The sequence below is a fragment of the Ricinus communis genome, chromosome 5 (genome assembly GCF_019578655.1).
Source record: "Ricinus communis isolate WT05 ecotype wild-type chromosome 5, ASM1957865v1, whole genome shotgun sequence".
In the NCBI taxonomy this organism is placed as follows: Eukaryota; Viridiplantae; Streptophyta; class Magnoliopsida; order Malpighiales; family Euphorbiaceae; genus Ricinus; species Ricinus communis.
In genome coordinates this window covers 28,118,515-28,145,909 of record NC_063260.1, presented here as the reverse complement: position 1 = coordinate 28,145,909, position 27,395 = coordinate 28,118,515, and the positions used below count along the sequence as shown (strand labels likewise).

The following is a 27,395-nucleotide window of genomic DNA, read 5'->3' as shown; positions in this document are numbered from 1 at the left end:
TTAAAGCTTCAAAGTTATAAGAAACTTATCTTTTCTATTAAAGCTTCGATAATCTTCATTCTTTATGAACTCTGCAACTTCTCTCTCGCAAATGGGGTTCACTGTCTTTCTTTAGTTCAAATTTGCAACTTCTCTCGCAATTTCTATCATGCAATGGTATGCAAGACTTTGTGATTACGGATTTCAATTTCTATTTGTAATATAATGTTAAAATCGAGGTTAGGGATTTGTTCCAGTTAGGGATTTAGGACTTGTTTTAGTTGCTTAGCTTAGGGATTTTAGGGATTGAATTTTTTTCCTCTCGTGAAGTATTGCAGTTGATTTTAGGACAACATTTATTAGTGAGGTTAGTTGAGAGGAGTGAGAAAAGTTTCTGGCGTGTCTTACAGCTCAACATTACAAGCTGACATGTCGTTTATAATGAATGGCTCAGCGCACGCGTTTGCCAACTTCTAGCATCTAAGCTGCCAAGTGTTTATTAGTTAGAAATTTTTCAAGTAAATGTGTCTAATAGATCAAGCTCAAAGTATAAGGGACTATCTGACTAAAAGTGATAAGTACAAAGGGCCACGTATTATGCCTTTAAATAATAAAAGGCTATGTCATAATCTCTCTCTGAACTCTTTTGTTGGTGTTTGAAAGTTGATTTCTTCTGTTAAAAACTATGTTTTCACCTTCTTTTTTTCTTTTACTTTCTTCTACTGTCTGGTCTTTTAAATGCTTTGTTTTCAAACCCTTGGGAATTCTTGCATGGTTTCTGCTGCACCTGTGCAGGTAGGTACTAAATCTGGAGAGTACGGATAAAACTTGACACTGGAAAATCAAGGGCTGCAGAAGGATTTGAATTGGTTAATTCAGGAAGTTGCCTCTCGGGTATAGATGCTCCCTTAATCTGTCAATATTTTACATTATGCAAGACAATTCAAATCCATTTCAAGGTGTAAATTGGAAATTTTGGATTATTTTTGCTAACTGTCTCACCCATGTCCTTTCCTCTCTCATTTTGTTTTCCAAACACAGGGTTAGTTGCAGACAATGCCACCGCTGAGTAATCTCTAAAACAACCATAAAACATGCATTAGTTGATTTTGATTACAAGTTGTTTCTGGTTGCATAACAGAGTTCCAAGTTGCAACCCATTATTGAGCGGACAAATAAGATATAGTATTCAACTTCTGACAGAACACTTGTAAGACCAAATACAACAGATAATACAATGCGGTTAAGAGGTTCCTCTAACCTCGTACTCGTGGGAAACTCTGAGAGGTGATTCCCTTGAAACAGGCCGGTCTTCAGACCAAAGCTCAAGGTTAACTGTCCCAGTTCCCCAATGGATATAACACTTGTACACCTCTTTGACGTCAAATCGATTAATTAACCCAATGCCAAGGCATTTATCAACAAGTATCCATTCTCCTGCAATGAGAAACCGTAATGAAATTCAGAGAAAAGCACATCATGAACAAACAATATATTAAAATTCTCAAGATCACTCGTGTAACTGTAGAAGACTTTTGGAACAAACAAAACGGGATTCTTCAGAACTCCTGCTTGTTCAGTATTCTGTTTTCAAATGCTTGCATTCTTTTGTAGAAGCAAATGGACACACACACACACAGAGAAAGAAGAACAAGTACCATTTGGCAGAAGATTTCCTTCATAAAACTGACTCCCAGATTCAGGCCAAATTTCATGTTTTGATCCATCAACGGAAGTGAATGAGACAAAACTTTCAGTCGGGTGCAAGAGAGTAAAGGTTGGATGTACTCTCAAACAGACAAGCCTGCATCACAAGATTAACAGAAACAAAGAGGGTAGACATCATGATATTCGTCTTCACATTAAAAAAAAAAAAGCAAAGAATACGAGAGAAGCAAAGCAAGAAGAAAGCTAAAGACAACTTGAATTAGCAAACATGATGACAATGAATTTTTAGAATTATGTCTCTAGCGTGAAAACAATTTGCGCTTTATCAACTAATTCTCTTTTAATGTCAACAAGGAGTGCCCGGATTCATTACATGTAAAGTGACACCTTTAGATGTCTAACTATGGGATCGACAATGGCCTGGACAGGTAGTATGCTAATCCGGCCAAAAACATCTACAAATATGAGAAATATTGTAGGTTAAACCAGGATATCATGGACATTTGATGACACAGGATACCAAAAGAGGATGTTTGGCGTTAATATCTTACAACTAGCTTGATTCATTAGCAATGTTGTTAGATTGATAAATTATCGCATGATCCAAAAATTAAGAAACAATAGAAAGAGCAAAATGAATGGAATCTTATAATTCTTTGGTAGAAGCTAAATTATAAGTGATACCAGAAATGAATCGATTTGGATCTAACCTGGAAAATCCACCAGAACCAGCTCCAACTTTTCGGGCTACAATGCTAGAGTCAATACGAAGAATCTTTAACTCATCTTTTGGAATAGATATCTGCCGTTGGAGAACCACTCCTCCACCAATATCGCATTCTAAAGCAAGAGATTCCTCCTCTCCTGCATGCTCAAGATCCCGCCTAAGAGGACATAACTCTATATGATTAAGTTGGACTCTGTAGAAATAATTAAAACAGAAGCAATTATGGTTGAAACCGTTTCTTTATTATTATAAATTTCCAAGATTCTGAAACTTTTGTATGCGAAGCTGTGTTAGTTTGATTATCTCCCTCGAGGAAAGGGGGAGAACTCTGGGGCAAATTAATATTTTCTGTTGAAGTAAGGTGGTACTTTTGCTGGAAATATAAACCTCTCCAAATTCAACAGTTTCATAGCTCAAACAGAAAGGATAGAACTTAGTGAAGAGAAACATAAAGGTCACCATCTCACAAGTAATTTTAAACCTATACCTCAAATGTTTACTCCAAGAAAGAAATCAAAATTTGCAATGAGTTTTCATCTTAACAGATATTTTAGCGAAGAAGTAAAAAAATTTTGCAGCTACCATCCCAAGCATCAGGATAGCATCTGCACAACCAACAACTGGAAGCATTTTATAAAGAACCACATGCATATTCTTATATATTATTATGTATTTTTAAATATTAGTAATATACTAAAATATAAAATAAAATATCAGTATATAATAATTATATAATTAAATATTAGTATTTTTCATTTGATGTTCACTTGCCAACATCTCTATAACATTTCAAGTTCTAAGATTATGACCTAGTTTCAATTTGAGAAATTGAATCAGCGAAAACAACTCCAGTTGTCAACCATTTCTCTCATTAATTTTTCATTTATCAAGTTATGAATAACGAGAGGCAAAGAACATTGAGGGAGAACAATTCAGAGACAGAGAGGGCAACACAATCTTGGGAGCGAGAAAAAGATAAACAGAATATGTAAATAATGCTTACAAAGCTAGGGCATTCACAAAGTTCTTTGCTGAATCTGGACAGCACAAGTTGGCTGAAAGTCAAAGACAAGAAACTTAACTAAAAAACCTGATTTAAGCTCCATCAGTGAGATATATACAGGTTAGGCTAATTATTTCTCTTGAAAAACCAAAAAATGATTTTTACAACCCAGTATTAGCTCAAGCTCTTAACTCTGTACACTGGCACTTCATGTAAAGTGAATACTTGATTAAAATGGCATATGTGCTTATGACCTAACAGCAGATGCCATTTTAATGAAAACATTACTGGTAGATCACAATCCAAAGTTGAATGCAGACTTTGCCATTTTATTTTCCAAATAATTATTAATAATTAACATACATAAATATAATAGCTCGCGTTTATATGATAGTATAGTTAATGATCTTTCTGTGGTTGGTCCGAATAGGCCTCAGTTTGTAAGTTTGTCTAGGAGTTGTATACATTCATATCAAGGGATTTTAATAATTCATTAATGTTTAGAAAATTACATGTTAAGTCAATATGGAAATATAACATAATACTCCTCTTTATCCACCCTTTGAATTTTAATTGCTCTTCAAAAGTTTCCTGATCAGTGCGTTTATATAGAAGAACTATAAACAGCATGTTAATGTCTTCTTCTCTTAATCTGTTAACATTTAATTGTACTTTTTCCTTTCTTCTTTCAAAGGCCATATCCCTATCCATGCTTAATCGCTTCCTGTTTTTTGTCAGCTAGTATTTAATTGTTCTTTTTTTTTTTTTTTTTCATTCAAAGGCCATATCCCCATCCGAGCTTTTATATTGGAAAATTACTAGGTTTTGCAAGTCAGCTTAAATATATCGAGTCAAGTTAAATGATTATCCTAGTGAAATGTGGTGACCCAGTTCAGCATGGCCAATTATTAATTACTTAATAGATTTTGTATTATGTGATGTGCAAAACTTTTAATGCATGATTCAGTTCATGGTATCATTTTCAAAAAAAAATAATGTCACGCCCATTTTAACCCCAAGCCTGTTGGCATGGCAAAAACACAACCATCAATCAATATCACCACGCACGCATAAGATAGCTTGATTCTTATTGGCCCCTCTAAAATACTTCCTCCCGTAGACAGCATACTTCACATGCTCAACTTTTTCTCATGCTATTCTTCATATAGATGTTAGAAAATATCCATTACTCAAAAACATGCTTGTATTAGAAAAGACAAATTTAAGGCAGACATCAGGACAGCTTACTCAATGACATTATATTCCTCTCTGCATCCTGCGGACCGGTACTCTGTACCACTATACTCTTCGTATCCATCAATGTCAATCCTACTATGAAGCCATTGTGTTCCTGAAATCATCAGAAACAAAATTTATAAAGCCAGTATAAATCTCTGGACATGTAATGCATAATTTCAATAACATGAAGATGCCAGGAATTCTTTAATTTAAGCATTCTCAAAATTCATGAAGGCCTCTAAATCTTTCTATAATTGAATGCCACGGAAACAAGAACTAAATATACAGTTTCACATGAACAGTATGATTCAGTTGTACTCTGGACCTGTATTAGAATCACATATGTTTCTGCAGAAGTAGTATGCAAACACTCTTGTCTTATTAACTCTTTGATGCTGACAATTATACACATAGTACCCTTGTCACTAACTGTAGTGTATCACTTGGTCACATAACAAGTTACAAACTTTGCCTGATTGTTAGAATATCCAAATACATATTATTCTCCAAATGCAGCATCCAAAACTCCAATGACTTCCATTAATTATAAATTTTACTCATAAGTCATACGTTTCTAGACTATCTGGATAAAAGGGGACAAAATGAGTTTTCATGTTTGAACATGTGTTCGCTTAAGAAGTTAAAAAGCCTTCTCATTCAACAGCAGTCTCACAAAGAATGAGGCAATGGGGGGAAACAGAAAAACAGAAGAGGACATATTTATTAAACTCTGGTGGACTAGCTTTCTCCAACACAAGTACAATAAACTACTTGAGAAAACATATAGAAAACTATGGAGCTCAGAATCCATCTTTTAATACTTTATTATTGTGTTCACCAATAACAAACTGAACTCAGAAGTTAAATATTCTATATCAGCATCATGAGGTAATTAAGTATTTAATGAGATTTTGGACCAGTTAAGGAAGTACATTTCATTGGAGAGGTTAGGGAAACATGATGACCAGGAAGCAAGGTGTTTCTGCTGAACTCACTGAAGGAATAAGAAGCAAAACATAAATAAGCATTAACTAGAAAACACAGGTCTTAGATGCTCCAGGCACGAAGGGCTCAAGTGAGGTACAGCATAAGATGACTAATTATCACCAACCAGAACTTTCCAGCAACTTTTTATTTTCAATTATATCACCAACCAATAACTGCGAACCAAACACCATTCAAAATTTGTTTCTATAGTTTTAAATCTTAGCTCCAACTAGTTTTCAAGTCATAGCTTAACATAAAAAACCTATATGTAGACTATATCATCTCTTCTATGCCACAGTTGCAAACTTCTTATGAGGCTTGAAAATCTGTTGGAACCAAAATCTGTTAACCAGTGTTTCAATTACCTATGGATCAGAACAGAAACAAATATATAAAAAGAGAAATTAAATTATTATAATAAAAATACTCTGCCAATTCTACATTTTCACTTTGTGGAATAGTAATAATCCCAAAATCTCCTTCAGTTACAGTCACTTCTAAATTCCACATTTTGCTCGTTTCACCTTTTTTCCTCTTTTTGACGTGAACACTTCGTCAAGGCTACCAATTGATGCCGTCGTAAAGTTGTAAATTTGAGAACACAAGCATGCAGATTCAAGTTTTAAAAGCAGCAAGTGAAATGAAAAATTGGGGACGGTATGTCGCTCACCAAATTCTACTTCCCAAGACCCCATTTTGATAGACAGATATTGCTTAAAAAATTTATATAAAGTATCCCAAAATGCCAAATCTCTTTTCATCTTTCAGGATAGGGAGGGGAGCATGTAGATTGGAGGCCCTAGGATTAGTATAAATGGAATGCTCTGACTAGTGATATAACAATTACCTGAAGGAAGGTGCTCCATGGAAATAACTCTACCCCCAATCCATGGAACTATTTTAACAGCCCAATCACCACTTCTCAGTTCAACAGGGGTTCTTGAAAGTTCGGCTCCCTTGGTTCCAGAAACCTCTTCAACATCAGGAATTTGCTTACAACTTTCTGCATGCAAAATTTCAGCAATGAGTAAACAGCATGATTTTACCCAAAAGAGTTCATGTATGACATGCAGAATTGAAGTTTAGGATTCATCAGAAAATTTACATGAATAAGAAAATAAATTTGTTAAATATACTATCATAAAGGGCGCATGCAAGAGAAGCACAAAATTAATTTTTATAGTTCCCTCTCCTCACTGGACTAAGGGAAACGAGTAGGAAAAAAACAAGTACAGAACTCCTACTGAGCTCAGTGCCCAGGTTAATGAGCCACATATGTAGCTAAAAAGCAGCATAACTGATGTATTGAGTTCCATTTTATGCCTTTTGTACGTGAGCTTGCTGCTGGAAAGAGAATTAAGTACTTTCTGCAGAATTTAGTGCCAGTCAAAGTTAGTGATGCTGACTTGGTGATCAATTCATGTGTGATCAATATGCTTATTGAAAGAAGAGAATTGAGCTATTAACTTAAACGTATCAAAGTAGTTTCCATGAAGAAAATTACAACTAATATAAAGTTGAAATAAATACACGTGTGCGGATCAAGGAAGAGTAAGAAAAGCATGTAGGGATGAGTAAGCAAACATTCCCATAAATAAAATAATTTTTACCTAAATGACTCCTATATTTTTTCTCGCTTATGGATACCAACTTAGAAACATCATGTTCTGAAGGCATCACAATTTTCACAACATCTCCATCCATGCCCCATGAATCAACCTGTGTAAGAACAGATTAAAAAAGTTTCGCAATACGAATATTTCCAGTGCTAGATTTTAGACGGTTTAATTATAAGCCACTGTCTCTTAAGTAAAAGGATTACCATTGCACCTCCACCAAGCAATAATTGCACAAGTAGACGTCTTTTGGGCCTCTTCCAAGATCCTTCTGTTCCAGAAACTCTAACTATAACAACTGAAGATTGAAGTTCAGCAACATAGTGTGTCAACAGATAATTCCCTTTGGTGAATTCATATCCATCACCCTCATCTTCGAACAGTACACCTTCAGCGCGCCCTGCAGATGAGAAGAACTCATTTAAACAGCCCTTTGTCAGTTGACTAACAAACTGTTATGCACCTGTAAAGTAGGAAGGAAGGATATGTTTCCATAAAATGCAAATACATGTTTTATTCTTCTTATTCACTTAGGGCAGTCCAATTAGCACAATTTGGAACAAGCGAGAAGTGATTCCTACTATATCCAAACTTTTAACACCTGTAGTTTTGCACAAGAAGGCTACAGTCAAATTCAGAGAATAATATTTTACCTATAGATGATTTAGAGGCTACAATAACTGTACAAGCAAGGAACCTTTGGTCCAAATGAATCACTTGGACCAAATACCTTTGGGCGCATGAAAATTCATATCTCCTCAATGAGTCTAATGCAATCTTATTTATAACAATAATATCAGAAAAATGCAATCTTATTGATAACAATAATATCACAAAATGATAGGAAATCAAATAAGATTTGTGTTTGCACAAGTTCCAAACTTCAACAAAGTGATTACCATAAGAATCAACCTAAGTAATACAAAACTTATTGACAAACTTGAGTCTAAATTTCAAGTCTTTTCCTATTAATTCTGTTGCTACAGAACAATGACAGCCCTCAAGTTTTCTGAGTTTCATTCAGCTAGTTTGAGCATACTTTGGCACATTAGTTGAAGCAATTTTCCTCTTTTCGGCTAGCTGAATTGAAATGAAATAACTAGAAACTGAGTAACACCACAATAGATGCAAAGTTAATTTATTAGTTCATGACTGTTGACTTGATATCTGCAACCTAGCATCAAAGAAATTATCCATACATCTGAAATACTGCAAGTCGAATCTTTAAATGGCAAACCCTGATTTTGCAACCACATGATCTCAACGGAAACTATATCATTGATATGCAGCCTACTATATTTAATCATAAAGTTTTTGTATTCAAATGAGTGTTTAGCATATAATTTTCTTCCTTTTTCTGTTTTTCTTTTCTTTTTTAAACTTTATCTTTCCCTTACATTCATTACTTGTTGACTGTTTTATCAGTACCTTAAACAACCATGCATTTTTATAAGAATTCATGCAATAAAAACCTTATTACAACAACGGATGCAGGCAAATATCAAGCTTTACAGGACGCCCTATAACAATAATGATAACTGTCTAAACTCATAATTAGGTCATGAAATGAAAATTTTGCAGGCTTTTTTATAGTGAGAATTAGTATGGATCAAATTACCATATTCATCTAAAGCTACAAGAAGTGTTAAATCATCTGAAAAACTAGCTTCACCAACGTGCTGATGGGGGGGACCCAAAGGAATTATTGATCCACCTTGCAAATATAAAGTTGGTAAATCCTGTTGTATGCAGAAAACAGTTAAGAAAACAAATATACATCTTTACAAGAAAAGAACAAGATGTGTTTTGCATACCGGATGTGAGTCTTCAAAATCAAATCTTAACCAGATTCCTTTGGGCAGGGCATGCTGCAACCTGTCTGTTCCCTGATCAGGAATTGTACTACAGCAGATGAAAAGAGCATCAGTACAGCTTGTTGGGCACATCACGTGATGAAGATCCCCAACAAATAGTAGCCTTAGCCACTCATAGAAGTAATTGAAAAAGATCAGACAGATTATCACATTTTAAAGTGTATTAACGAACAGAATCCATATCATGAGTGTAATTACACGTGTTTGCTCTAATAGTAGATGCAGTATATATTTTCTTTAACTTATGTGAGAAATAAGATCATGAAAATTAAATGAGATTGACTATAACAGGCCAAAAAGAAATAGGAAGATTCTATTGCTTATAGTTGGTAAAAATAGGGCATCAACAAAGAAAAATCTCGAGATTACAAGGAACAAGTTAAGAATGTGATCTGACTCATTCCACATGAAACAAAGAATGGATGCATAGCCCTTTCCTGAAAATGTAACCTCCAAGCAAAGCAGGAACCTGCTTTTAACATTTACTTAGATACTTTAAAAAACCAGATTTCAGATCTTATGTGCTACTACAATAAGTCATTTGCTCCAGTAGGGGCATTTGAGGGGGGGTTCAATCTACACATAATATTTGTTTAATCTCCATCCACAGTATGTGAGCTACACAAAAAAGGTCCCAGTGTCTCTACAGACACTATGCTCTATATAAATAGTTATCTTTGAATTATCTCTACAACCAGCAGCAACAAGATTCTAGTTTGTGTAATTATCTTTCTTTGCAAATACATATCCAATTGGATGTGACAAATTAATTATCCTCAGAATGCCAGCAAGCATGATATCCGATGAACATATAGCAGATGCTTCCAAAGAGTCAAGTAGCTTCCCAATGAATAGGCATGACTTGCAGGAAATTCATCAGAAACAACCAGATGTAATTGATAAGCAATGACAGGGGGTTTGGAGATAAATAGGTTGCTAACAGTTAACAGTTATGGCAATGGCAAACTAGGACCCAGGAAGAAATTTTGGAGAAAGCACAAAGTTTTAATGAAGTGGGTACTCTTAGTCCTGCATCCCAATTGCAGACTTAAGCTCTAACCACTGCACTAGACTATGGTCCTTATGTAAAATATATATAAGCAATAGCATAAAGAAAGTTGATAAACTAATTCACAGACAGTGATATCAATTGACTAAGGTACATAAGTTTGTAATATAAGTGAATTATCTAACTATAAAAAAGAGGAGAACCTTGCAAGGACTAGAAGTGGACCCAACAGGAAGGAATTTTCAAGCATCCTCAAACTCATATCTTTTGGATCTGCACAAGCAATTTAAAAACGCCTATAAACTACAGTAAAGAATGTATATTATCCGAAGTCCTTAAATAGTTTTAAACTTGTTACAGCTGTAAAAAGACTATTCAAGATCATAGAACATACCAGCAAAAAAGGTAGGAGTTGCCACTGGTGTGCCCGTTGTGTGGGCAGCATAGAACAGAGTGTATATGTGTGGGATAAGCCGATAACGTCTCTTCAATGCCAGGCGGCAAACTTCTTCACACTAATGGAACTGAAGTTAATTTATAAAAAAGTTTCTTGCAGAAAAGAACAAGTTTCCAAAACTTAACAAAGCAACATGCATAATTTAGAAAGAGATTAGAAGGATATGCAAGCACATGATATTAACAACAAAATTAGTTATCCCGTGGAAAATATGTAAAGATGCAATATTTCACCTAGTTGTTACAGGTTCAGGTCTAAACCAAATATATTATTAGATTAACTCTGTGCTTTTTCCAATAGAAATTACATAGATATCATTAGTAAATCACAATGGGTTGCAGTCAGTTCACAACTATAGACAGGACAAACCTCTTCCCCAAAAGACCATGGCTCATGATCAGATGTTCCCATTTCAGAATGCCCACGGCAGAAAGGAAACATTGCCCCTACACCCATCCACCGTCCAAAGAGCTTGGGCGTTGCATTTCCTGCAAATCCTCCAATATCAGGTCCAGAGAGAGGCTGACCACTTAGTCCCTGTTCATTAAGTAAATTTAATATTAGATTAATTATTTAGATTGTGAGAGGCAAACCCAAAACGTATTTTTATTTGTGAGGCTTTCTATTTTCTCTTTAAAAGTAAAGAAAGCATGCCATTTCTTTCAAAATCAAACTGTTGTCCGCCATGCAAAATTTTGAGGTTCAATGAAGAATTTACGAAGAGAAGCAAGAACTTGTAAAATGAGAGAGATTATGATAGAAAAAAAAGGTTGAGCATAATAGTTGTGTTCACTAGGATGAAAAGACAAATCAGCAGAAATAGAGATTAATAAAATAGGTTCGTGATTGCTAATGAATACAGAACTAGATACAATATGAAAGTTGATTGATTATTGCAGAATAATTCTTTAGAAACTCCATCCATGTATCCTGTTTGTTTATAGTTCACCTTGTTCAGAAAGAAGTTTGCTGCTAAGACCCTTGGGAATATCTATGAGTTTGGCTCTTAACATCCCAAGCTTCACATCAAAAACATCCTTTCACTGTTAAAAGCTAAATGCTACACTTACATAGGGGACATTCAATACAAAGATTGGAGCTTGCCCAAATCTTCAGTTTCAAACTCGTTCTTCAAGTTCAAATTTAGAGGTTGATGCCATCATTTTCATTTTTTATCATTACAAAAATCTTGCTTTCTTCCTCTTCCCCTTTTCTCTCTTTGAGCTTCAAAAGCCTTCCGGGAAAGAATATTGCTTGGTTAGTCTCTGTCATCTTCATGACAATCGAGGAAATCCATGAACCACTTACTTTTTATCCAGAATAGGTTAAAACACCTGGCATTGATCTATTGAAGAATGTAGACCAGGAGCTCTGGAACCAAGTCCTTGGACGGCCTGTCATTTTTAGGGTTACATATAAGAATGCGAGGGATTCATCCTCTTAGCTGTCTGTAGACTATTAGGAATGGTAGAATTCAAGGGCCTTTGAGAATGTAGAGAATTAGGACACACGAAAGAAGTGGATCATAATCTTAATCATTATTAACTCATGCAAATTTTTCCAATGAAGGTTGACTTATAATTATACTCTAAAAAATTCAATTCTCCCAATTTCCACCACGCAAATAACAGACTTCGAAAGTTGCTTACCAATTGAAGTACCATGGAGATGGACATGTGCAGATGCTCCCAATTTGAAAGATTATCTCCTGTCCATGTTGCAGCATATTTTTGACTGCCAATAAATCCAGCTCTAGTAAGAACAAAGGGACGCTTATTTTCATTAGCTAATTTCATGCCCTCAAATGTTGATCTTGCCATCAGCATGCCATACACCTAAAATAAAGACTTTAATTTCAGAAATTGTTTGCTTATCAACAATAAATAAAAATAAGACAATCACAATGGTGAGCAATTATTAAATTCATTCATAGAAACCGTTATCTTGTTAAACAAAAACAAGAACAAGACTGAAGAAGAATACATTGTGATAGTATGAATGATCCTGACAGCCTCCAAGTTCAATACCTCCTCTATGAGTATTGCTTTCAGGCATCGTCTTTGTTACACTCTGAAAAATAAAATGATAAGGCCACATGCCATAGCAGATTTGTAAACGATGGAAAAAATAAATATAAAAACATTTTGGCATTACCTTAAATACAGCTGGCTCATTCATGTCATTCCATATGCCATCAACACCATTAGAAATGAAATCTTTAACTAAACTAGCCCACCAAGAACGAACTCTCGATTGTGTGAAGTCAGGGAAAGCACAAGGCCCAGGCCACACCTCCCCTAAAAATGGATAAAAAAAAATTATAAGAGCTCAATAATTTTTTTTTCTTGCCTCTTTCATTTCTTTTTCACCTTTTTTGGTTCACATGGGAAGAAGCAAGAAGAAAGAGATCCGATAAGGTTAATTACTAACACAAACATAAGACACACCAATAAAAGGTCTTCCATCTGCTCTTTGAATCCAAACATCATCTTTGGAACCACTATCATAGACATGATAACCCTCTTCACATTTGATCCCTGGGTCAAGCATCCAAATTGCTTTGAAGCCAATACCATGAAGATCTTTCACCAAAGCTTGTGGATGTGGAAAGCGTTCCTGAAAGAGTTAATTCAATGTCCTCCTGTCAAGTTTGATAATTACATGTTCGTCACATGAAACACAAATTATTTCCATGCATGGAACCTTTCACTCAAAAGGTCATTCTTGATACTTGGTGAATTTGGCTAAGGAAGAAAATTAAAAGTTTTGTGAAGTAGAATAACTCAAGGTTGATTGTTATATAGAAAAGGACAAGTTGAGATGTCTTGAATTGTGTTTTCAGTTTACAGCTCTTTTATTGTCATAATTTGAATTTCTAGAACCGTAACAATAATTGGTAAAAAGTTTGGTGACCAATAGAATAATTTATCCTAAGAGTTTCCAATTAATGTTGCCAAGAACATAGTTTTTGGAGGTGTGATATATGAGCAACCACTTAAATGCTTGCATGCAATGGCTTCCTTAACGAATTTTTTCATTTAATCCTTTACATCCTCAGACTTGCACTATTACATAGTAGGGTATGGTTGCATTTTCTAGTCAAGATAGCCCTATACCCACCAATGATGCTAAAAAACTCCAAAATTTATTAAACATAGGAATACCGCAATTTCTTTCACAACATAAACACATTTGATAACATAGTATCTTTATTTGTGTGTATATTTGTATTTCTAAGAACTCGTTAGCTCCATAGACATACTATTAAAATTTGGCTAATCAAGCTACTAAAAGTGCTCCAGGAAAGAATATCATTTATGATTATATACATGGACAGTAACCATCCACGACTTGTAACATGTTAAGACGCAAAAATATAGCAGGAAACACTTGGGTCAAGGTAGAATAACCTAGTTGAGCTGATTCAAGGAGAAAAGGAAGAAGTGAAAGCGCCATAAAATAATTCAAACTATAGCAATGAATTTATCATCCAAAGGTTCTAAAAGAATTACCTGATCGAATGTGAAACAGCGAAAACCATCCATGTAATCAATATCCATCCATATGACATCACAAGGTATACCCTTCTCCCTAAATGTTTTGGCAACCTGCGGATGAAAGAGGTTCAACAACCAGAAAAAAGAACATATGAAACCAAACCATTGAAGGGCTGATAGCAAAAATAAGTAAGAATATATTGCAAATCAAAGATAATTTAAGCTTGAAACTCTTTAGCTGTCAATATATTGGCTGCATAAATGCATTAAAAGCATACCTCATAAACCCTCTTATCAGAATCATAGCTCCAACGGCATTGTTGATATCCTAAGGCCCACTTTGGAGGCATAAAAACAGTTCCTGAAAGGAGGTATGAATCTTAAATCTCTATTAACAGAGAGAGATAGAGAGAAGAATTTTGAAAACTAAAAAATTGTTGGATATTACCTAATGGATATTCAAGTTACCAATCAAATGGGTTAATCCATAAATATTTAGTGCAAAAACATCAGTGTTCTTCTTTCTAAAACTATATACAAATGCCATGATCTTTGTCTGAGACAATCAATGTTTGAACAGGGATTTCAAAAATGGAGGTCCTAGGTTCACATCCTATTGAGTGATGGAGAGAGCTTTAGTGAGATGGAAGAAAGCGCTAACCAATCGCATGCTTAATCAATATACACATAAGGTACTTCTCTTTCTTTTGCCCCCTAATTTCCGATCCCCATATTGTGGATTTTATAAAATTTGTTGTCCAAATTAATATTTCCACATAGGATTTTCTCATGCGAAGTTGATTGCGAACTGACATAAATACCTAGTGCAATAATTTATACACACACACATACATATATATATTGAGCATTGTTGTTTACCTTAGCTAATTTGCATAAACGGATCAATATATCCTAACACATGCTTTGACACCAAATAGGACATCCCAATATCTCCCGAAACCTATCTAAGACAAACCCATGCCATACACTACATATTTTATAAATGATGAAATGTACACGTCATCTAAGAACTAAAATATCACTAGATGAACATGAAAATATGATCAAAGAGGACAGAGAATAGAACTAAGGAGAAAAGCCTTAAATGGTCAAGTAAATTACCAATTGCACGAGATAAGGATTTCAGAACAGCTGTGGGTGAAGCAAAAGGACCAAATGTAATCACAGGATATGAGGCTGGAGCAATGAACTTAATTTTTGATTCAGTCCTTAGATCAATCTGCATATGATAGATAGCTAACAGTGAAATAGGTACAGGGCTTACTTAAAGATTTTAGGACATTTGTGTTACACAAACATCACATCACCTCACAACGTCGTGTGATGTCAGCAAGAACCCCAAATGCCTCTCCATTTGGAAGAATAGCTAGCACCCAAGGATGTGACTGGTACAAGGATGTAGTGCCAGGACCATATCCCCATGCATCTGTATTCCATGTGAAAACCTACATTTTCAACATTTAACTGCTTATATTTGAATGCCATAGATGGAACCATGGAACTCCTAATTTAGTTAAGTTTTAAAAGTTTAAATCTTTTAATGAATGAAAGGTTGTAGACTTTCATAGTTTAAAAATAGAACCTAAAGAAGACGGGTGAGCAACATTAAGTATTTCATGCATATGGTGGATTCTAATTTGATATTTTTGCAATTGGCTTCTTCAATAACAATAAATATTATCAGAATTATTGTTAAATCACAAATGGGATATGAAGTAAAATGACTTACTCTCTTTCCTGTGCGCTCAAGTGGTCCACTAGCTTCACCAGTTCCATAAAAAGAGGTCCCAGTGGGAAGCTAAACCAGAAACAAATGGCATTCATCACACTAAAGATGATGTTGTAAGGAAGCAAAATAAAGCTAAAACCAAATGGGGTGAAGATATCAAAAACCAACCTCAAATTTTACAATCTGCTGGCCTAAATGACATTCAAAAGTAGGGATGTATGAAGGAACAAAATGAGTCATGATCGGAGTGTCTCTGTCCTTAATATTGGTGAACGAAAGACTGGGATTTGCAGCAACTCTATCATTTGCAGAACAATCAAATCTGAAAATTCCATCCTCCAGGATAGGTTCAAAAATCATATTGCCTGATATCACATCAGAAGTGACTGTCTTGACTTCATGATGAGCCATTTTAGATACCAAACCTTTAAAACTCCACTTCTTACTGAGACTCTTTTTCCTGCATGCAAGAATGGATCATCAGGAATTGAAGTAACACCCCACCTCAAATATATTAAGAACCCATTAAGCCAGATTACAGAACTAAACCAATCAAATCAATTAAAAAGACCACCTTCGGATAAAATCTACAAGATAATTTCTTTAGAGATGGGTCTAGAGGCTGCATGCAAGTGAAAATAAATTCGGATCATTTTCCAAAATGTAGAAACAGTAGTATCAGAGAATAATCAATAAAGAAGCTGAAAAAGAAAAAGGTACCTGGAGAAAAGAAATGAAGGAAGTGGGGTAGTGAGAGTGAAGAGAGAATGAGGCTTATAGTTATGGTTAGAGTAATAATAATGATTAGTGGGTCTTAAGATTCCAAGTGTTTGTCTGGTGGCGCTGCTACTGCTTGCCATTGGCGTATGCGTATCAACTCCAACTACTGCATCTTTATTTTTGCCACTGGCTATATCTCTTGTTTTTATATAAATATATATATTATATTATCCCATTATTATTGAAGAGAGAGAGTGTGTGTGAGTCTTCTGTTCTGTGTACATTTGTTTGGTGGGCATCTGCACGTGTCATGGAACTTTTTTCTTAACTTTTGTTCGGACTATCTGGATAAATAAAAGATCATCTTGATATTTTATTAACGCAAAATTACATTTTTCTCCTGAAATTTTATCCTTATTACAGTTATATCTCTCGGGTTTAAATACATCTCTGAATTGTAATTCCATTCTCTCAAACACCTATAGTCCGTACAAACCATTGATTTTTTCCTTTTCTGAGAAAGAACCATTGGTCATTTATAAACAAACTGAAGTTCAAAAATTATGACTGAAATTATAATTCCAAAAGCATCATTTCAACTCATATAAAGTCATTTATATCTATTTGGAAATGACAAAAATTCGAATAATTTCTTAATTTTTAAACGAAACAGCTCTAATTGGAAAACAATTAACACCGTGATTACACACAAGTGTTAAGGAGATTGGCAAAACATAAATCATAAAATTATAAACATAATTTTGCAATTCTCCAATGATCCAAATCACTTAACAATATTCAAAGGAACCAAACAACAATTTTCCTATTGAGCACAAAAACAAAATCAATCAATTTTAGTTACTTATCTTTTTCTAAAAAAGAAAAAAAATTATGTATAAAAAAACAAAATCAATCAATTTTAGTTACTTATCTTTTTTCTAAAAAAATAAAAAATTTATGTATAAAAAAACCGTGTCTCTGTCACCATAAGATAATGTTTCTACGCCTTAATGCCCACAAATCAAATTCTCCAAAACCCTTGGATGCCTACTCGACTTTAAAAAAAAAAAAAAGGATAGAGGCATTTTTGGCCCTTTGCATTTTTATTATTTTTGACAATTTTCTCTTATATTTTTATTTATCCACATTAAGTCTTTATACTTTTATTTTAATCAACATTAAGTACTTGTTTTACACGCTACGTTAATGAGTGTAAATAATTTTTTAAGTTTTCTTTATTAAACTTTTTGTAAATATTTGCCCCATATATTTTTATTTTTTGTGACAATAAATTTTTATACTTTTATCTTTAGCAATAATAACCCCTTGAGATTTATTATTAAAATTTGAATAATAATAAATAGTAAGAATATTATAATTTAATTTAATTTATTATTTTAATTAATAATATTTAAAAGATTAGTCAAACCACAAATCTATTAATAAAATATACAAATGTTAATGACCAACTAATATGCATGAAAGGAAACAAATAGCTAGAAACGGTTGCTAATACCTCGTAGCTTGAGAAGCAAAAAGAGGAATTTATTCAAGGAAGAGTTCGCGTCTGATTACTTAGTTAGTGAGGCAATAACTTGCCAAGATGATAATCAATAGCTGATCAAGAGGATGATTAACTACACTAGAACTGAGACATGATCTAGACTCCAGGAGGTGGCAATTAAATTTGTAATGGACGAAAGTCCGACAGAGTAGTGCCATGTAGAGGTGAAAGGTCTATGGGTTGTGAACTAATTTTATTTGTTGAAGTAGTTCAATAAATTTTAAACAATAGACTTCAAGGAGTTATTGTTGCTAAAAATAAAAATATAAAGATTTATTGTCAAAAAAATAAAAATACAGGGAGCATATTTAGAAAAAGTTTAATAAAAAAATTCAAAAGATCATCTCCACTCTCATTATCGGAAAGTGTAATACTCGCACTAACTTGTTAAAAACAAACCTAATGTCAATATGAATAAAAGTGTGAGGATTCAATATAGACAAATAAAAATGCAAGGGAAAATTGTCAAAAACAATAAAAATGCAGGGGCCAAAGATGCATTTATGCCAATAAAAAAAGAACGTTCAGCATTTTAACCAGAACAAATAACCTTTTAAGTACAGCTTCTTCCTGTATCATCCTTCGTTCCCTCTCTCTCTCTCTCTTTTTACAAAAAAAGAATTGCATTAAGCAAAGGTTTATGTATACCCATTATTCACAAGCCACAGAAATCAAACTTGCTCTATTGATCACCTAAAAGTAACCACAAATAAGAATTGCAGGCAATGGTGGAGAGGATGACTGAAAGGAATCCCAGTGAGCTATCTGCCTTGCATATCATTTTCATGAATAAGTTTGTCCAAGAGAGTGGTTAGCAGAGCATCCCTCCTCTCAGCCCTGTTCTCTTCTCTTACCCGCCTCTGTTCTTCCCTCTCCCTCCAAGCCTGCTCAACCATTAATCTCTCTCTCTCAATTTTCTCCATTGCCTGCCGCCATTCCTCCTCAAACCTCCGCTGCTCATGAACACGCCTTTCCATCATCTCCCTCCACTGCATCTCCATCTGCTGTTGCTGCTGGAGAAACTCCTTAAGCATTTCCTGGATACCACCAATATCTGCATTTGAGGACATCTCTGGCACAATTCTTTCACCCTTTCTCTTCCGCAAATTAATTTTAGCTGGCCTCTCTTCCCCACTGCCATCTTCATCCTCATCTTCATCTTCTGAGAATTCATCAAAGGATCTCTTGAACCTTTTCTTTCCCTGGGTAGAACCTGCCTCAGATTCCAAAAGCAATCGCTGCATGTCCTTTGCTCTTTCAGTAAAGACTGCATGCAACTCCTCAAAAAATGGACAATGCAGGCCATTATCAGGATCAGATGTTTCCTTGCCCTGTTAATACCATAAAGCTTCATCAAAATAGAATAATGCAGCAAAGAAACTGCATAAAAATCCCAAAACATAAAATCATAAAGAGGAAACAATTACAAAATTCACCATATCTGAAAGCACTTTAACTTGTAGGATTTAATGTTAGTATGATATCAAAAATTTCATAGTGAATACTAGGCTTAAGTTAATAACAATAGTATTACGTTTGATTAAAACTTTTAAGAAAAATAAAATTCGTGAAAATCATGCTTTGATATAAATGGACCGATTGCCTTATTTTACTTAAAAGGTATGTGCTGATGTAAACAGCTACAAACAACTTAATTACTTGTTAGTATGATATATATTTGGGTAATTAAGTGGTGTACAAGTTCAAAAGAAGGTTTTAAGCAGTAGGGTTTCAAGGGAATGAAAAAGAAACATAACAAGAAGCTTTTCTTTGTTAAATTGCAAATTAAACCATAAGAGTGTTGTCTAAGCCCAGGTAGATGCAATTTTCAGGGATAACGCTGCAAATTAAGAGCAAGTGCATGCATTGCATCAAAACACCAACTATGCTACATAAAATTCTAATTAATTTTCCACTTCAACCCTAAATCAAGAAATTTACAAACCCATTAAATTATAAAGGGAAAAAAGAAGAAGATGCTAAGTTTACCTTGTAACGATTGATGAGATTCTTCCACTTACATTTACACTGTGGAGGAGTTCTATGGTATCCTCTTTCTCTCATTTTAACACTCACAATCTCCCAAAGCGCTTTGTTCCTTTTCGCCACTGTAAAATCCTTTTCCAGCTCTCCCCTTATTCCTATTAACTCCTTTGTTTCTTCTTCTCCCCATTGTACCTGCACTTGTGACGACGACGACGCCGGAGACACCGATCCCGACACCTCCGCCATTACTTTAATCGTACGGAAGAGGGAATTGTTGTCGCCGCTACTAAACATGTGGCAATTATTACCGAATTAGGGTTTTCAAGTTTTTTTCTTTTTGAGTTATGAAAGAACGTATATTTCTTCCTGTTCATGGGGTTTCTTCCTTGACAAGACTGCAGCCATTATTCATTCTAATTTTTTCAAAAAGTAAAATGAAGTGCCACAAAGTTTTGATGATTTTCACACTAGGGTCTGATTTTGTGTGCCACTCCATTCTTATCAAACCCATTCTATTTTAATCTTTAAAATTGCAAGCACATTTGATAATTATGATATTCTATTAACTTTTACTAATAAAATCCGAATGTGAAACTATAAAAAGTTTTATTTATATTTTTTAATTACTCTTTTCTATTCTAATTTATTTACTTTACAATCTTCTATAATTCGAATATGTTTATTTCTGGAAAAAATTAATAATTATAGTATTTTTTTAGAATATGAATATAAAGGATTAAAGTATAATGAAAAGTAAAAATAAGAACTCAATTCTAGATTATGTCCTTATCAAGAGTGTTCTATAATTTAGTAATAATCGCAATAATGTGACCAATACTTTCTATAGTCATAACTAATTTCAAACAAACTTAAATTCATCACTATAACACTAATCCTGGAGCCAGACAAAAAGATCCAACTAAAGTGAAAAACTCCTAAAAAGATATCATAAACCATCCCGTCTAAATTTCGAATCCAAAACTGTAGATCATTTTGTTTGATGAAAGTCATCATCCTTTCTAAATTTCAAAACCGATCTAAAACCGTGAGTCATTTGATGAAAGTCGTCCACTAGGCTAGCACACCATCTAATTGATAATTATGTCTTTCCATGGTAGTGAAAGATTGAAACATTACATTTTTATCATAAAGAAGAAAACAAATACAACCGAGCAAAGTTAAAACAAATATAGGAAAATTAGCTTATAAATCAATACTCGGCCAGTGAAAATATATCGCTTTCAATTCCAGCACCTAGAAGTGCCACTAAGGTCTACCTTCGGCGATCACTTTGCTAGCAAGCACATCTCATACCTGCTAACCGGTATCCAAATAATCATCTTACTAATAATATTAACTCTCATTTGAAAACCCACTTTCTAATGTGTCAACTTCTGAAATATATACAAATAGGAGTCTGTTTAACCCATAAAGTATTAAAAGTTAAGTTTTATCCTCCTCTACTTGAATCCTCGCGGACCCAATTGCCATTTGCCACCATTAAATTTCATATTTTTATTGTCAGATTTAAATTCTAATATAACTTCACAATGGCCTATTACACCAGTGCTTCTTACCATATGAATCGAAAGATTAGTTATTTTACAACTTCTACCAACTGCTTTGGTCTTTTTATAAGCCAAGCTTTAGGGTCACCCACACCCTTAAGCACCACTCTCAATAATGATCATAAAAAAAGATGAATTGTTTCTTTTCCCCTTTTGAGCCAGATCCATGCTCTTCAGACATACTTGAATATAATTCTCAACCCTGAACCTGCAGAAAAATATATGAAAATTCTGTGCTTTCATGTACTCGCAGGACTTGTAGATCGTGTTCGTGGTCCTCCAAACTATGCAAAAAGGCCGTAACTAAGAAGACCATAGAACGCATACATCACTTACCTAGGTTCAGATAATGAAATAGGTCATATCCATCAGTCGTACATTTAACAGTTCTTAGCACACACGAAAATATTTTTTCTTCTTTTTTATTCTTTTCTCAACATTTTTCATTTTTACAAGAGAGAAACAAATCAGCTTGATTCAGAAGGAGGCTTTTCTTTCGGATGTTTGGAGGCATAATGATCCCCAAGTTGATTATGATTTGCTAGCTGCGTCTGAAAGTCACAATTTGCATATTTAGTATACTTAAAAACGTGGAACCAGCTGTCAATAGGAAGTGAAGATCAAAAGAACAGAAATAACTTGTGATATAGCAATTTAGGAGAATGCAACATATAGAATGAATATTCTCATGACCTGCTAAAGAAAGAAATTAGACTGTAACTCAGATCTGAATGAAGTAAGTCTTTAGTCGACCACAAATAAATGACCAAAACCAAGCATCCATTTGCTCTCAAGATTCACAGCACTTGTTAGTCTAGTTTCCACAAGAAACATGGTCAACAGCAGGTTGTCAAATTCAGCTTACATAAATAGCTTTGTTAATAAATCTATCCTTCCCCCATATGCTCTAAGGTTTATCAAGAGCCAAGAGTATGCTTTCTACTAACAAAGATTGGAGAAGCAGATCCAGTCCACGCTGATCTAGAAATAACATTTGCTAAAAGTAATAGAATAGTGGAAAATGTTTTTCTTTAAGTAATAAATGCGCATGCTTCAGATTGTTAAATTAATCTTAGCTAGGAAATGTATAAGTTGCCAGTTTCCAAGTCAATTGTCCTTCTTGTAAGCACTTTGCACTATTATGATACATGATCAGAGAGAAAATCAATATCAGCCTTCTTTGGATTATAATAACAACTTGCTTCTTTTCCTTCAATTTTTAAAAGCACTTTTTGTTTGACACACTTTTCGGCTGCTAGAGCTTTTGTTCAATTGTAAGCGTCTGTAATAACTTGTTAGTTAAGCATCTGTTATAACTTGTTAGTTGTTGTGTGTTCACGGTAATGCTTACTTCCTTAAAGTGGGAGTTTCTGGGTAAGAAGTTGTGAAGTTGTCTTATAGCCTATTTATTTTACTTAGTGCATGTGCTCTAAGGGTGAGAAAAATGAAAGCATTAAAGGTTGTGTCTTTGGTTATTAATTAAGTTCCATGTCATGTTTTCTATTCCTTCAATTCTTGAAGTTTCCAACTCCAAAACAAAAATGTTGCCAGTTTCTACCTTATATTCTAATTATATAAAGTGATTTTTACCTCAATATATCAACTTAGGCTATTGGAAAATTCTCAAACCTGAACTAAAGTGACTTGCATTATTTTGTATTACCATCACAGCTGCTACTGGAAGGAGTAAAAAGAAAAAGAAAAAAAAAAATCATTCGCCAGACATGTTGATGAAATAGTCTACTTGCTATAGGTCCTCAAAATTCTACTGGAAATACCTCATCATCACATTAAACCTCTTAACTTATTAGATTTCAGCATTCAACATGAATTGAATTAATTAATAATTAATAATTAAAAGCCCATCATAAGCATAGAGCAGATCAATAAATCTTATTCAGACTCGAATCTTATTCATCTTGTGCATTTGTCTTGCCAAGCCTATTCCTAAAGAAGACTTTTTAGCCTCAAGCTGCTAAGAACTTATTTACTATCAAGAAGAATCTCGGCACTGAAACATAAAGTTTGAATATGAACCTACTTATAACACCAACAAATCAAAGCCCACCAAGAAACAATTGTTTATGTACGTAATAACAGAGTAAATTTGAGAATCCAAATCATCCAATTACCAAATCATCTAATTGTTTATGCGACTTGAGAGAGGCAAATTTCAAATTTAGAAAAAATTGCATCACAGAGAAAAACACTCAGTAAAGAAGAAAAGAAAAGGTTGATCTAGCATAACACTAGAGAGAGGCAACAAATTGAAATAACAGAAACGAAAGGCAAAGGTTTTTAAAAAAGAGAAAACCTTGCAGATGGGGCAGATGACTTTGAGAGCAACAGCTCTAGCCTCAAGCTGAGACCCTTTTGGCTTTTGATTCCTCTCTGCATTTCTCCTTTGTGCTTCGATCTTCTGCTTCCCTCTCGTCATCTCTCTCTCTCTCTCTCTAATTTCACGATCTATCCGTTTTCTTACCTACCCAAAATGGATGACCGCATATTCCTGTTATTATTATTGAACTCTAAATTTTAGGTAATAATTCAGTAGAGCATTTACTATTTGCTTCTTAATCAGTAGCCGTTCAATGAGTATTTATCTCCACATCGTACGGCTGTTGGACTTATTCTGAAACTGCGTGCCGACCATGGATTCCACAAATTTCCCAGTAAGTATTTATAGAAAGACGGTATTACTAATTAAATCTTAAATTTTATATTTTTTAATAATTTTATTTAAAATAATTTTTAAATAATAATTTTTAATATTTAATAATATTAATAAATAAATTTTATTTATATAAAAATTAATAAATTAATAAAAATTTATTATATTTAAATATAAAATATATAAAAAAATACATATATATAATATTTTTAATGGTACTATTTTTAAATTTAAAATAGATTGTTTTTATTAATTCATTATTATTTTTTTAGTAAGTATAATCGACTTTTTACACCATATTTTTTAAAATAAAATTCTAAAAGTTATCATTAGAAAATATTTTAAGAATAAATTTAAAAAATAAATATTTATTTTAAAATTTTAAAATAATTAAATATATTTATTAAAAAAATAAAATTTAAAAATTAATTTATAACTAGATCTTGTAAAAATTATATGTGGAGCGAGTAATTTTAAATTTTACATGTAAGCCTTTTTTTTTTCTTTTTACACATAAGCTATAATAATTATTTTTAATAGCAGTTTATCATAAAGTAGTTTTTTCAGTATTTGCGATTTTGGCGCTGTGACTATAAAAGTCATTATCTTTTTTTCTTTTCTTTGGAAAAAAATATATTTAGCCCTAAAAAGACAAAAATATAAAAAAAACAAAAAATAAATATGAAAGAACAAGTTAACAAAATCGTTTTTTTTTTTAGCTACGTAAAGGAAATTAGACATTATTCATAAATTAATAAAGTATTATTTTTATTTAATAAGGTGTAAAAAGAAACATATTATAATAAGAGATTTTGCATCAAAAAGAATTGTTCCATTATAGGAACAAAATAAAAGAGAATAAAAAATCTGTAATCATCAAAAGAAACTTTACAATAACACTTAAAAAGAGGTCAATTAAATGAGTAGATGTTCACGGGAAGAGGCGACTAATACAATTTGCATCTTTTCTGGTAATTATCTTTTCAAAATTTTTATTATTAACTATCCTTTGCGAATTTTTTTTTTTTTGAATATTTTAAGAGCAAATGCTAAGGTTTTTCTTTTTATATTTGTTTTTGAACTTAACGCTAAGTTGTATTAATATTTATGTTAATAGAGGTTATGAGCATTTATTAATTATGCAGCAACAAACTATTAATTAAACCGAAAACGTTTCTAAATCTTTTGAAATAAAGGGCTTCACCGTCTAACATGAAGAACAGACTGTAAACATTGATTAATTTTGTTAATGAGAAAATGGAGCCAGGGCTCGTGCTTGTTACAATACTTTGCCTCTGTGTTTCTCTGCATTCTCTTTTCAATCTCTTCTTCCATGCCAAAAGACTTCCACCAGGACCTCCTACCGTACCTATCTTAGGAAACTTGTTATGGCTTCTCAAATTTTCTAAGAATTTCTCTTCCATTGAGCCACTTCTTCGTCAACTTCGCGCCAAATATGGCCCTGTCGTTACCCTTTACCTGGGTTCTCGACCTTCCATTTTCATAACCACCCATGAAGCAGCCCATCGAGCCCTTGTACAAACTGGCTCACTGTTTGCTAGTCGCCCGCCTGCTCTTACCACCTCCAGCATCTTCTTCAGTAATCAACATACTGTTAGTACTGCTCCTTATGGCGCCCTTTGGCGCTTGCTTCGTAGAAACTTCATGTCTCGTATTCATCCTTCTCGTTTACATTTATATTCTCATGGCCGAAAATGGGCATTGAGCGTACTAAAGAATAAGCTTATGGCTGATGTAGATCAGTCATCAAACAATACGGGAATTGTTGTCGTTGTCGGTCATTTTCAGCATGCTATGTTTTGCTTATTAGTGTGCATGTGTTTCGGGGAGAAACTTGAAGATAATGTCATTAGAGAGATTGAGGCTGTGCAGCGTGCTTCTCTCACAAATTTTATTAGATTCAACGTCTTCAACTTCATTCCAAAATTGGGTAAAGTTTTGTTTCCAAGTTTATGGAAACAACTTTTAGAAATTCGTCGGAACCAAGAGAATGTCCTTCTCCCTCTTATCAAAGCAAGACAAGAAGAACACAAGTGCGATATGAACAGAGCATCCTATGTTGATTCTTTGCTCCATCTTCGAATCCCAGACAGCGGAAGAGAGTTCTCAGATGGGGAATTGGTGAGTTTATGTTCAGAATTTATTAACGGTGGAACTGATACTTCCACCACCACATTACAGTGGGTAATGGCTAATTTAGTCAAGCAACAAGAAATACAAAAGAAACTGCTGAAAGAAATCAACAGTGTAACAGAAGAAGGTAGGGAAATAGAAGAAGAATATCTCAAGAAAATGCCATATTTGAAGGCAGTAATTTTAGAAACTCTCCGGAGACACCCTCCTGGACACTTCATATTACCAAGAGCAGTAACGGAAGAAATAAAGTTTAATGGCTATGATATTCCCAAGAATGCAATAGTGAATTTTACAGTAGCTGAAATGGGATGGGATCCAAAAGTGTGGGAAGACCCAATGGAGTTTAAGCCAGAAAGGTTTATGAACAACAATGGAGAAGAAAAGGAAGAGGAAGAGGTAATATTGTTTGATATAAAAGGTATAAGAGAGATTAAAATGATGCCATTTGGTGCAGGGAGAAGAGTTTGCCCTGCCATTTCTATGGCATTGCTTCATCTTGAATATTTTGTAGCAAATTTGGTAAGGGACTTTGAATGGAATGATGAAAATGGGTGTGGAGAAGGGGTTGATTTGTCAGAGATTCAAGAGTTTACCATGGTCATGAAGAATCCACTTAAGGTTCGTATCACTCCAAGAAGACAAATAACATGAATTTCAAGCCCATGCTTCTTATGAAATATTCAATTTGAATTGTAATTGTATAAAGGGTGGCACTATTTCTAGACCATTTTCCATAGGCCAGGGCAGAACCTTAGTACAATTTACTGTTTAACATAGCCAATCCTTGTTCAAATCACCCTAATCTCTAAAAGAAAGAACAGACAAGAGGTGTCATTTCTTTTTAATATGTCTTCTTCTTCTTTTCTTGAAAAAGGTATCATTTCTTTTTATTTCTTACAATTCATAATCTATTTTGCAAAGTA

At 33.8% G+C, this 27,395-nt stretch overlaps 3 protein-coding genes across 7 annotated transcripts; 1 reads left to right on the top strand and 2 right to left on the bottom strand.

Annotated features, from left to right (window-relative positions):
* Positions 1 to 1,049: 1,049 nt before the first annotated feature.
* On the bottom strand, positions 1,050 to 16,709 carry LOC8280089 (alpha-glucosidase 2). 4 transcript variants are annotated; one of them, XM_025157483.2, is made up of 24 exons: positions 16,527 to 16,659; positions 16,381 to 16,428; positions 15,975 to 16,266; positions 15,807 to 15,875; positions 15,385 to 15,522; positions 15,179 to 15,296; positions 14,335 to 14,417; positions 14,072 to 14,167; positions 13,007 to 13,175; positions 12,714 to 12,856; positions 12,543 to 12,629; positions 12,209 to 12,394; positions 10,929 to 11,096; positions 10,497 to 10,617; positions 10,306 to 10,375; positions 9,034 to 9,121; positions 8,838 to 8,958; positions 7,426 to 7,619; positions 7,214 to 7,322; positions 6,451 to 6,606; positions 4,626 to 4,728; positions 2,358 to 2,567; positions 1,638 to 1,783; positions 1,050 to 1,416 (listed from the first exon to the last, which is right to left on the bottom strand). In XM_025157483.2, the coding sequence occupies exons 3-24, from the start codon at positions 16,215 to 16,217 to the stop codon at positions 1,223 to 1,225; spliced, it is 3,012 nt and encodes a 1,003-aa protein (XP_025013251.1). In that variant the 5' UTR covers positions 16,218 to 16,266; positions 16,381 to 16,428; positions 16,527 to 16,659; the 3' UTR covers positions 1,050 to 1,222. The 4 variants fall into 4 exon arrangements, 3 of the variants coding, with proteins under 3 accessions (XP_025013251.1, XP_015575072.1, XP_002519886.2); XM_015719586.3 differs by lacking the exon at positions 16,381 to 16,428 and having other exon boundaries at positions 16,527 to 16,708; XM_002519840.4 differs by lacking the exon at positions 16,381 to 16,428 and having other exon boundaries at positions 2,358 to 2,531; positions 16,527 to 16,707.
* A 1,862-nt stretch (positions 16,710 to 18,571) lies between these two features.
* On the bottom strand, positions 18,572 to 24,296 carry LOC8280090 (trihelix transcription factor GT-3b). 2 transcript variants are annotated; one of them, XM_048374368.1, is made up of 4 exons: positions 23,959 to 24,296; positions 21,654 to 22,195; positions 20,080 to 20,362; positions 18,572 to 19,421 (listed from the first exon to the last, which is right to left on the bottom strand). In XM_048374368.1, the coding sequence occupies exons 3-4, from the start codon at positions 20,320 to 20,322 to the stop codon at positions 18,852 to 18,854; spliced, it is 813 nt and encodes a 270-aa protein (XP_048230325.1). In that variant the 5' UTR covers positions 20,323 to 20,362; positions 21,654 to 22,195; positions 23,959 to 24,296; the 3' UTR covers positions 18,572 to 18,851. The 2 variants fall into 2 exon arrangements, with proteins under 2 accessions (XP_048230325.1, XP_002519887.1); XM_002519841.4 differs by lacking the exons at positions 21,654 to 22,195; positions 23,959 to 24,296 and having other exon boundaries at positions 20,080 to 20,697.
* Positions 24,297 to 25,146: 850 nt separating this feature from the next.
* Positions 25,147 to 27,264, top strand: LOC8280092 (cytochrome P450 89A2). Its single transcript, XM_002519843.2, has one exon. The coding sequence runs from the start codon at positions 25,573 to 25,575 to the stop codon at positions 27,121 to 27,123; it is 1,551 nt and encodes a 516-aa protein (XP_002519889.1). The 5' UTR covers positions 25,147 to 25,572; the 3' UTR covers positions 27,124 to 27,264.
* Positions 27,265 to 27,395: the final 131 nt, after the last annotated feature.